The sequence below is a fragment of the Paramormyrops kingsleyae genome, chromosome 3, assembly GCF_048594095.1.
Source record: "Paramormyrops kingsleyae isolate MSU_618 chromosome 3, PKINGS_0.4, whole genome shotgun sequence".
NCBI lineage: Eukaryota > Metazoa > Chordata > Actinopteri > Osteoglossiformes > Mormyridae > Paramormyrops > Paramormyrops kingsleyae.
This window is the reverse complement of record NC_132799.1, coordinates 33,696,045-33,708,637: the sequence shown is the minus strand read 5'-3', so window position 1 is coordinate 33,708,637 and position 12,593 is coordinate 33,696,045. Positions and strand designations below refer to the sequence as shown.

At 40.4% G+C, this 12,593-nt stretch overlaps 1 gene segment (V, D, J or C); it reads right to left on the bottom strand.

The window, feature by feature from the left end:
* Nucleotides 1-6,858: 6,858 nt before the first annotated feature.
* LOC140588145 (immunoglobulin kappa variable 3-15-like) lies at nucleotides 6,859-7,390 on the bottom strand. The segment is given in 2 exon segments: nucleotides 6,859-7,166; nucleotides 7,342-7,390. Coding segments are annotated over 2 exon segments (357 nt in total).
* Between the last annotated feature and the right edge of the window lie 5,203 nt (nucleotides 7,391-12,593).

Sequence of the window (12,593 nt, the reverse complement as noted above, 5' to 3'; positions counted from 1 at the left end):
CTATGCAATGTGGTTCCGTCCGCTGTCTTATCCTATCAATGTGAATAAACAAGTGAGGTTTCAGGATGGCATACCTGCATAAGATTTTTAGTAACCAAATGCTAAGAAGTATATGGTTGAATTACAGGTGAGCAGGAGAGATGAGCAATGAAAAGAAATGAAGACAGAAGCTTGGTTTGGAGAAACATAGGGCCTCTAAATTGCTCTTAGTGGGTGTCTGTGCACTGCTATGGAGTGACATTTTCCAGGGATCCCGGCCACATGTCCTGTATTTCCTGGGATAGGCACCCGGCTCACTTCAACCCTGCACTGGAGACATGGTTATGAATTAATGAATTAACCTACATCTTAGTAAGAGCACCGACAGCCATTATCACAAATGTCTTTAAAGCAAAAAACAAATTATAACTTAAGACCATCATTTTTGAGTAGCTGGCTGCTCATGGAAAGTGCATTGAAGGCTAAATGATGGTAAATGACAATGGTGTTTATAGATTTACTGCAGTTTAGTGTATATTAACAATGTATGCACAATGACAGGGATATCTAATTGTGATTATATAGGACGTTTTCAATAGAAATGTCTTTTTAATTATGATTCTGATTATTATTCGACTAACTGAATAATTTATGCATTTTGCGTTTCATGTCATTTTCTTTACCAGCAGTGTATTTCATTTTGATTCTACTTTATAAAGTGAATGTTTACTAAAAGCATGATTAACTACTAACTTGATTTGACATTAATCATAATCGTTTGAAAAGTGCGCCATCTAGTGAAAAAAATGGTGATTAAGCATTACCCATGATTTTTTACAAGCTTAGATAGCCAGTGCCCAAGGGACAAAGTCAAATGCGTGTAACACACTTATCAACTCAATAATGATAAACACGTTATTTTCAGTTTAGTTCAGTAGTAAATACTGATTTACCGACAGTAATCTGAACTGATTTTAACATTTATGTATATTTTAAAACTGTTTAATCGTCATGACCAGCTGCGGACATGTCGAGCAGGGAAGCACGGGAGTCCAAGATACGGGGAAACTCAGTTTATTGGGGAGAATACAGCGAACACGGGAAATATAGGCAGCAACGATGTCAATTACAAAACTGGGGAAACATACTCGAACGCGGACTGAAATACACAGGACTTAATGGAAATAAGAGACAGCTGATAATCGGGATTTCACACGAGGTTAAAGAGGGGGCGTGGCACACAGGAGGCTCGGACAGACAGGACGAGACATTAATTTTTTAATTTATGTTGTTTGTTGGATGCGTTCAATGATACTGGAAAAGAAATCCAGTATATGTAGGCAACACCTGACAAAGTAAATTTTGATTGTGATTAAACCTAAGTCTCTGTATCACAGCTCCAAACATCAATAAGAAATATAACTATCATAATAAGAAACATATATAAAGGAAAATCCACTGAAACATTAAGTAACTAATCAAAAGGGTAGTACGTGAATGACAATAAAATGTGTTTCAAAACAAAGGAAGATGTAACTCAGTTTGATCGTTCTAGGACACAACTATTATATACACAAAGCTGAAATTGAACAAAAAAAGAAAATAAGCGCTCACCATCCAGGTCTCAGCTTATGAAGGAACACCAGAATCCAGTAAACAGTAGTCAGGATCTATTTTGAACAATCTGGCAATTTTGGTAGTTGTTTAAATTTCCTAGACTGAGCATATGCACAGCTGAGTGAGGTTTTTGTACTGGCCTGTGTCACTGTGTGTACCCGCTATAATACTGCTGACAGTAATAATCTCCTGCATCTTCAGCCTGCACTCCACTGATTTTCAGCCTGAAATTTGTGCCATCACGGCTATCGGAGAAACGGCCTGGAACCCCAGACACCTTGCTACCCACTGAGGAGAAGAGAAGTCTGGGACTTTCTCCAGGTTTCTGTAGATACCAGGCTAAGTAGCTCCCAACTGAAGAGCTGCTGGATTGGCAGTTCAGAGTGACAGTGCCTCCTACAGTGACTGATTCCACTGCAGGACTCTGAGTCAGGATGATCTGAGCCCCAGAGCCTGCAATTAAAGCATGAGAATCATCTTTTTTATCATAACAAATATTTCTTCACAATAATAAAGCTTGGTGTAAATGTTTAGAGGTTAACACAATATCATAGAACTAAACAACAATGAGTTAGAATGAGTTCTTAAAGGAGAGACATTGTCTTGGTCTCATAGTGAGGACACTCACCTTGAACAGACAGGGCCAGTGTCCAGAGGAACAGTCCCAGTAAAGCCATCATGTCTGTGCACCAGTGACTGTGAAATGACTCGAATGTCCCTCTTTAATCCTCTCAGAAGTTTCCACAGCTGCTGTTTAATGCAGTCAGGCAGCACAAACTTGCAAATCTACTTCCTGTATGTAACCACTCTACCAAGCAGGAAAACCGAGAACTGAGAATACCAGTAGGACTAAAGAGCATCTATCATTGTAGCTATTGAACCGTTTACTATCAATTATTAAAGACATCCATCCATCCATCCCCCATTTATCTGTCAACCATACATCTGGTACAGGTTGCCTACAGCATATTCTGGAAAGGACAAGGCACAAGACCAGGGACAGCCTGAACGGAAGCTAATCCACTGTAGGAGAGACACCCACACGAGTGTCAGCTATTTAGTAATGCAGCAAGCTGTTGTAAGTATTTGAAAATTATAAAAATTAAAAACATGACGTAACAATCAAATTGCTAGTTTATCAGTTTGTCACTCTCCATTGTAAGTGACTCTCTTAGGCTAAGAGGATGACAAATTACTTTATATCATTATGCTTAATGCCCATTCCTGAGATTGGTATCCATTAGTGTAAAAATATCCATAAACACCAGGGATCGGGGATCCATTGTACAATCTCCCTCCAATGTGTCTGAGAGATGTGACTTTATGTCTATCCCACATGTACTGTACACCAACACATCCATCCATCCATCCATCTTTGACACCTGCTTGTCCTATGCAGGGTCATGGGGATCCGGAGCCTCACCAAAGAAATCATTTAGTATTATATCAAAAAGGACAACACAGTGACTCTGTGGGTTACATTGTTGCCTCCCTTTTTCAGGGTTGGGGGTTCAAATCTGACCTGTGGCACTTGTATATTCTCCCTGTGTCATGTCAGTTCTGTCCTTTAAGTCACCCTTCCTTTTGGATGAAGTTACAATAATATTGAAATATATGTCATCCATCCATGTTCTAAATGGATATACAGAGAGGGGTTGCTGGGGCACTCTGGCTCCACCATGTGGTCATTTTAAACACACAGCAGTCTGGTTAAATGAATGGATCATTACTTGTCATTTTTGTCAAGGATACTGTATATATATATAGTTTTAAAATGTACTGTATGGCTATATTACACGTTATAAGAAACAGATGGCATGTCTGTTAATCATCAACTGCTTTCCTTCTCCTGAGTCCAGGCTTTCATGGAACTCAAAAGAGTCCAAACAGGGTCCAGCTCTTAATAGCCACTGTATTAGGTCCCCCTATATGGTACCAAGTAGAGCCGCCTTTTGTCCCCAGAACCATTTCAAGGCTTGTGCCTCTGCAGACGCCTTTCTGCATCCCACTGTTAAGCTGAGCTGCAATTTTGCAGCTTTGTTTGTTTTAAAGAGTTAGATTAGAAGGTGTCTGTCTGCAGAACTACAGAGCGCCGAATGTTCAGAGTAGATGAGCCCAGCGTCACCTGTGATGAGCAGCTGATTACTGTGTTTTTACTGTGCTGTGCTACACGCTTCTATGAAGTACTTTATAATGCAGAAAGTACGAGTTTTACTAATATCCTATTATATATATAGTATGTTTCTATTTTTGATTAGGTTGCTTCTGTGTCATGTCTTGTGTTGCACTCAATGATGAATGAAATGCATTTAAGAATATTAATAATATTTTCTGAAAAGCATGGCTGTTCTTTGCCTCGTTTATGAGTACACAATTATTATTTTTTGTTTATAAACTATATTAATTTTAAATAATTGAATATTCATTTTGGGCAGTGGTGGCTTGATGGTTAGGGAAGCGCACTTGTAATTGAAAGATTGCTGGTTCAAATCCCCAACCAGCAAGGTACCGCCCCCAAGCACTGCTCCCCAGGCGCTGAATTAGCTGCCCCTTGCTATGTCACGACGTCACATATGGGTTAAATGCAGAGGACACATTTTGTTGTGATGTGTCAACAATGACCATTGATCACCAAAATTCTAAATTTCTTGCAAAGGGACCGCAGAGGACTCCCAATGTGAGAGGGGGACAAGCCGGTCCTGGGAGGTGCAGTCAGGTGACACTTTGGTGGCTCTTTACTTCCACCTGCCCATGAATAATCAAACAATGCAGCTGCTACTTCCATACCAGCACAGAAAAAGAGCCCCTCCAAGTTTTCTATTATAGCATTGATGGGACATGAAAATAATCATTAAAGAATGGCCTCCACTGACATGATCAAGCTCGGCTTTGACCCACCACAGAAAATAACTGCCTGTCCTGCTGTAATGGCTTTACATTGCTGTGGTCTGTTTTTGCCCTTCGTCTCTAGTGAGCCAGACGAAGCCTCAGGCCTCACAGCTCTGTCAGTCCTTCCTGAAACCCCTGACAGTCTGAGCTCTTCCTGCCCCCCACCTGCTCATTTGGGATCCATTTCAGTCCCTGTGGAAACAGCAGCTCCTGTTCATACATCCTTAGTGTTTGCTGTCCATCCTGTTCCTTCCCCATTCGGTTCTCCCTGATAAAAAGGCCTTATTTTCCCCAAAGAAAGATCCCATCTGCTGCCCATGCAGCCCTATGCAATGTGGTTCCGTCTGCTGTCTCATCCTATCAATGTGAATAAACAAGTGAGGTTTCAGGATGGTTACCTGCATAAGATTTTTAGTAACCAAATGCTAAGAAGTATATGGTTGAATTACAGGTGAGCAGGAGAGATGAGCAATGAAAAGAAATGAAGACAGAAGCTTGTTTTGGAGAAACATAGGGCCCTTTTAATGTCTTAAAAAACAATACAGAATTCACACTCCTGCTTTGTATCTGTCTCAGCCACAGCCTGAGCCTCTTATACCTTTAACATGCACTCAGTCACTCTCATGGTGGGACACTTTTCACATGGGCAATCAGCTGCACAGGATTATGGGTAGCATTATGTCTACATTTCGTCATGCAACTGGCCATGTGTCAGGGTAGATATTCAGGTCTAATGTTGCCTTGTGCCAGAATCAGCGGGAAGATGCTAGTGTGGCCCTATCAGATCATCTAGGAAATACCTGCTAATCTACAGTGGGTGGCTCATTCACAGTTTTCCTCACTGACAGTAACCCTCACTCACCTAATCATTCCTTTAAAAATGTATTTCATTTTCACAGAAGTGTCTCATCACCAATGAAGAAACAAGCACATGCATACGCTTAACTGAAAATAGTACACGAAATACTGCAGGATTTTTAAACCACTTTAGCTCAGTAATTAGTAATGAGGCCTCCCAGGCTGTGGGCCCGTTTCTGACTGCAGCTCTCAGAGTGTGCAGTTTGCATGTTCTCTCTGGGCCCACATGGGTCTCCTCTGGGTCCTTCCTCCTGCAGTCCAAAAACATGTACGTAGCTGAACTGGTGTCTCTAAATTGCTCTTAGTGAATGTCTGTGCACTGCTATGGAGTGACATTTTCCAGGGATCCCGGCCACATGTCCTGTATTTCCTGGGATAGGCACCCAGCTCACTTCAACCCTGCACTGGAGACATGGTTATGAATTAATGAATTAATCTACATCTTAGTAAGAGCACCGACAGCCATCATCACAAATGTCTTTAAAGCAAAAAACAAATTAAAACTTAAGACCATCATTTTTGAGTAGCTGGCTGCTCATGGAAAGTGCATTGAAGGCTAAATGATGGTAAATGACAATGGTGTTTATAGATTCACTGCAGTTTAGTGTATATTAACAATGGATACACAATGACAGGGATATCTAATTGTGATTATATAGGACATTTTCAATAGAAATGTCTTTTTAATTATGATTCTGATTATTATTCGACTAACTGAATAATTTATGCATTTTGCGTTTCATGTAATTTTCTTTACCAGCAGTGTATTTCATTTTGGTTCTACTTTATAAAGTGAATGTTTACTAAAAGCATGATTAACTACTAACTTGATTTGACATTAATCATAATCGTTTGAAAAGTGCACCATCTAGTGAAAAAAATGGTGATTGAGCATTACCCATGATTTTTTACAAGCTTAGATAGCCAGTGCCCAAGGGACAAAGTCAAATGCGTGTAACACACTTATCAACTCAATAATGAGGGCTCGTGGCACACAGGAGGATCGGACAGGCAGGGCGTGACATTAATTTTTTAATTTATGTTGTTTGTTGGATGCGTTCAATGATACTGGAAAAGAAATCCAGTATATGTAGGCAACACCTGACAAAGTGAATTTTGATTGTGATTAAACCTAAGTCACTGTATCACAGCTCCAAACATCAATAAGAAAAATAACAATAATAAGAAACATATATAAAGGAAAATCCACTGAAACATTAAGTAACTAATCAAAAGAGTAGTACGTGGATGACAAGAAAATGTGTTTCAAAACAAAGGAAGATGTAACTCGCTAGTTTGATCGTTCTAGGACACAACTATTATATACACAAAGCTGAAATTGAACAAAAAAGAAAATAAGCGCTCACCATCCAGGTCTCAGGTTATGAAGGAACACCAGAATCCAGTAAACAGTAGTCAGTATCTATTTTGAACAATCTGGCAATTTTGGTAGTTATTTAAATTTCCTAGACTGAGCGTATGCACAGCTGAGTAAGGTTTTTGTACTGGCCTGTGTCACTGTGTGTACGGCCAGCTAGTATGCTGCTGACAGTAATAATCTCCTGCATCTTCAGCCTGCACTCCACTGATTTTCAGCCTGTAATTTGTGCCATCACGGCTATGGGAGAAACGGTCTGGAACCCCAGACACCTTGCTACTTAATGAGTAGAAGAGAAGTTTGGGACTTTCTCCAGGTTTCTGCTGATACCAGGCTAAGCTGCTCCCAACTGAGCTGCTGGATTGGCAGTTCAGAGTGACAGTGTCTCCAACAGCGACTGATTCCACTGCTGGACTCTGAGTCAGGATGATTTGAGCCCCGGAGCCTGCAATTAATGCATGAGAATCATCTTTTTTATCATAACAAATATCTTTTAACAATAATAAAGCTTGGTGTAAATGTTTAGAGGTTAACACAATATCATAGAACTAAACAACAATGAGTTAGAATGAGTTCTTAAAGGAGAGACATTGTCTTGGTCTCATAGTGAGGACACTCACCTTGAACAGACAGGGCAAGTGTCCAGAGGAACAGTCCCAGTAAAGCCATCATGTCTGTGCACCAGTGACTGTGAAATGACTCGAATGTCCCTCTTTAATCCTCTCTGAAGTTTCCACAGCTGCTGTTTAATGCAGTCAGGCAGCACAAACTTGCAAATCTACTTCCTGTTTGTAACCACTCTACCAAGCAGGAAAACCGAGAACTGAGAATACCAGTAGGACTAAAGAGCATCTATCATTGTAGCTATTGAACCGTTTACTATCAATTATTAAAGACATCCATCCATCCATCCATCCCCCATTTATCTGTCAACCATATATCTGGTACAGGTTGCCTACAGCTTATTCTGGAAAGGACAAGGCACAAGACCAGGGACAGCCTGAACGGAAGCTAATCCACTGTAGGGGAGACACCCACACGAGTGTCAGCTATTTAGTAATGCAGCAAGCTGTTGTAAGTTTTTGAAAATTATAAAAATTAAAAACATGACGTAACAATCAAATTGCTAGTTTATCAGTTTGTCACTCTCCATTGTAAGTGACTCTCTTAGGCTAAGAGGATGACAAATTACTTTATATCATTATGCTTAATGCCCATTCCTGAGATTGGTATCCATTAGTGTAAAAATATCCATAATCACCAGGGATCGGGGATTATCCATTGTATATTCTCCCTCCAACGTGTCTGAGAGATGTGACTTTATGTGTATCCCACATGTACTATACACCAACACAGGGGGAGGGGAAGAGAGTGGTCCCAGTCCGTAAGAGGGGAAGAGAGTGGTCCCCGTCCGTAAGAGGGGAAGAGAGTTGTCCCCGTCTGTAAGAGGGGAAGAGAATGGTCCCCGTCCGTAAGAAGGGAAGAGAATGGTCCCTGTCCGTAAGAGAAGACGCCACCTGTTTCCATTTCCCCCAACATGCCAGGACCCCCCAGCAGTGCAGCAGCAGCTTCGCCCAAAAAGGGGCCAAGGCAGTGCAGGCTGCCCACCAGCTGTGGCAGAGGAGCAGTGAGGACCTGATGGTGCAGCTGCAGAACCAGCTCAAAAGCCTCCTGAGCTCTTATCAGAACATCATCTCTGCCAGGGACAAAGGCTGCTGCCCCACCTCACTCATGCAGCACAGCATCGACATGGGAGGGGCCCTGCCCATCTGCCTGTGACCTCATCGACAAGGACTAGAGCAGTGGATCAAAAAGAGGCTGCAGCGATAGGAGAGACCAAGCCTTCTGACAGCCCATGGGCAGAACCCACAGTCCTCGTCAGGAAGAGGGACATCCTGTCATTTGTGTGTCGACTACAGGAAGCTAAACCCTGTCACTCAGAAGGACTCCTACCTGCTGCCACGAATTGATGACGAGCTGGATTTCCGGGACAACATGGTTCAACTTCTTGTACCTCTGGATTGGGTACTGGCAGGTCGAATTGGCCCTGAATGCCCGGCCCAAGACCGTCTTCATTATTGGTCAAAGACTGACAGGGCCATCCATGAGATGGATATGCAAAAATTGTAGCTTTAGGGCAGCAAAACGCTTAGAACTTTTAAAGCAATACAGATTAAAACATCGACATAACAATCAAGGCCAGATAGTTCCATGTTGTACTTAGATTGCCCTTGTTGATCTAAAGGTTGGGGTGCACTTCGAGTTGGGGTGAAGGATTTAAAAACTGAGAATATGCCACTGTCACTTTTCTGACTTCTAACAATTCCCTGTTCCCTGGGGCATAGTTGTTGAAACCAAATGTTTTATTGGTTTTATTTGTTAATTGTTAAATAAAATGTTGAAATTACATTTGTATTGTGTAATTTGTCAATTTGTGATTTTTATGTCTGGTTCATGGTAGAGAGACACCAACTACAATCAGATTTATCAATCAACTGTATAAGCAAAATATTAACATTGATAAAATTTGTTGGATAAAATTTAAAATCTACTTAATTTATTTAAGTATTATAATATATAAAAGCCAGTTATTTATTTTATATTGTAAATTAGTAAGATTTACTCAATATTTGGAAGTTGGCCATGCCTTTGTCAATGAAAAATATAATATATTTTATTTAAGAAGTACAAGTAAATAATGTTTTAATTTCAATATAAACGAGTAAAATTTACTTAAAATCTTCACAATTGTCAAGTATAGAACTAAGTACATTGTACTTGATGATTTCAAGTTAGATGTACTTGATATTTCAAGAGTAAAATTTACTTAGAAAGTGCTTGTGCAAATTCTTATGAGGATTTTATTATGTAAATTTTTTATATTTTTTTTTAATTCAGTGTAGTTGCAGCAGTACTGCTGCAGTAAAGCACAAACGTTCATTGTTGCCACACAAACCAGAACAAACAAACAGAAGGTGTTTTATTATTTTCTGATCATATGGGTGCCAGTGTCATGCAGGTATTTGAAACTGGCTGAGATGAAAGTAGATTGAGTTCCTCAAGAGAGCTCTCTGATTTCTACCATAGATCAAAATGAGATGCAAAAGATGAGATCTCTTAAATGGAGGCTGACATGAGATTGTGTGTGTCTTTTTGCTGGGGAAAAAAATTAGAGACAGGAGAAACTAGCCATAGTTTGATTTTAGTTTCACACAGACCTCATAGTTGTCTAGGAAAAATAATCAGCTTTGAGATCTCTTTTCTGATTGTCTTTTCCTCAGGGTTGGCATCATTATGTTGTGATACTCACACCGGCATTTTTATGTGAATGTGCAAAAACTAAAATTAAGACATCCCAAGTCAACTTATCAGGCTAGTAATCACCTTCATGGTACCATTTTATGCTGAATGCAACAATCAGGGTTTGTTAACCTGGTTCTGTCAAGTTATGAGTGTGGATGTAAAACTCACTTTCTTACCTAGGCCCAGGAAGCCTCAGTCACAGCATCACTGGTGGCCCTTCCTGCAGCCAGTCACAGTGGGTCTACAGTTAGATGTGGCCCCTGTGGAAACTGCTGATGGTCAATTACATCTAACAGTTCAGTTTTATTCTGATTCTCATAATTTCTGTTACCCATGAATTCATGAGGATTATTCAATTTATCTTTTTCAAACTTAAAGAAGTTTACACCTTCTGTTAGTAACTACATTTGATCTCCTACAATTATTGTTTTGCATATTTTTGTACATAACTTCAGGGGAATAATGCTTTTTTAAAAAAAAAAAAAATTAATCTTGCACGCCCAGTTATGTTTTTATGTTGGTGTTATAATCTCTCCGAACACCACTGGATGACTAGATTCAATTTCCCATCCATCCACCCATCCATTAACTTCTGCTTGTCCTGGGTTTGGGTTGCAGGGGTAGCAGCTCCAGGAGAGATATCCAGATCTCCCTCTCCCCAGCTACAGTACCTCTACCAGCTCTTCGGGGGGGATGCCAATGCATTCCCAAGCCAACCGAGAGAAATATTCCCTCCAGCGAGTCCTGGGTCTGCCCCGGGGCCTCCTCCCTGTAGGACATGCATGGAAAACCTCTCTGGGTAGCCGCCCAGGCGGTATCTGCTTGATCTCGCCTACCCTCACTCGTTAATGAGACCCTGAGATACTTTAACTCCTCCACTTGAGGCAGTACCTCCTCCCTGACCTGAAGAGGGCAATCCACCCGTTTCCGGCTGAGAACCATGGTCTCGGACTTGGAGGTGCTAATCCTCATCCCTGCCGCTTTGCACTCGGCTGCGAAAAGCCCCAGAGGACGCTGGAGGTCACTTCTGTCTGCCTGGTCGATCATTTCTAGCTGCTATATAGGTTCTTCCTCAAATCTTGTTGCCTAAATGACTTATATCACACTCATACTAATTTTAAATTTTGCTATAACAAAACAATCCTTATACATTTCAAGAAAAAACGTAAACTATATATGTCTGGTGTTTTTTGATACAGTTTGATTATCAAACTCTAAAGGCCAACCCTTGGGTGCACGCTTGTGCCCATGTGCGGGGCTGTGCTGTGCTGTGTGTGTAGGGTGTACATCTTGCATCTAAAGTTAAGGTTATATTGTATACTAATTTAAAGTAACACATTTTTGTTTGCCTATTTAACAAATACATCTGAAGTTTTTATACCTTCAAGCATTAACAAAAACCCTTAATGTCTTTTCTTTAAAATTTACAAGTCTATTTCTGTCTGTTTTTTTTAGGATAAGTTAGTGAACGACTAAGTTAGTGTGTTATGGGGGCTTGGTTACACATCACGGTCCTATACTTTCACAGACCTAAAGTTAAACTCTAAAACCTCTGACCATCGGTGTGTGTGTGTGTGTGCTTGTGCACATGAGCATGAACAAACATTTACTGAAAAAACATATTTATTAAAATAACTAAGGCTTTATTCTGTCAAAATTATAAAGAAAAATAACGCCAGCGGATAAACGGGGCGTTATAATCAATCTGTAGTCTCGCTGCATAGTGGATGACTGCTAGCAGTGTTGAATGTGGCCTATGTTTCATTAACTATCAAGCAGGCTGCATCTCAGTTACCATTGTCAACTTAACATGCTACTCCAGCACGCATCTCAAATCAAGCTTGTAGATGATATAAGCTGGTACTGTGGGGTCATCTTGTAGGCTGTCTGACATTTACTGAAAAATGTCTTTATTAAAATAACTAAGGCATTATTCTTTAAAGTTTTTAATGTGTATTTGATGCGTGATGCTAAATGCAGCTTACTAGTTCCTATAAAATGTAATTAAATAACCATGTCCACCTTCTTTAAAATGACAAAAATATATCCTAAATTCTTACACACTTGCCTGATTCCGCAGTTCCTGCATCCCCCTACCCTTCTATGGCTTGTGAGATAAGAAAGCCCCCCTTCTGTCTGCCTGGTCGATCATTTCTAGCCGCTATTTAGGTGCTTCCTCAAATCTTGTTGCCTAAATGACTTATATCACACTCATAATAATTTAAAATTACGCTATAACAAAACGATCCTTATACATTTTAAGAAAAACGTAAACTATATATGTCTGGTGTTTTTTGATTCAGTTTGATGATCAACCTCTAAAGGCCACTTCTTTAAATTTCTTAGCAAAATACTGAAATAACAGTTACTTTTAAACTGTTTTATTCCTTGTTTGAATCATCCGTGTGTCACAATCGGCAAGAAGGCGATCCGGGAAGCAGGGAAAAGGAGCCAGGAAGCAGGGTAAAACGGGGATTTATTCAGGGTAACAGGACCGGGGAAGCACGACAGCAAACATCAATGACCGATCTGGGAAACAGTGGGAGACGTGGACTAATATGGACAGGAT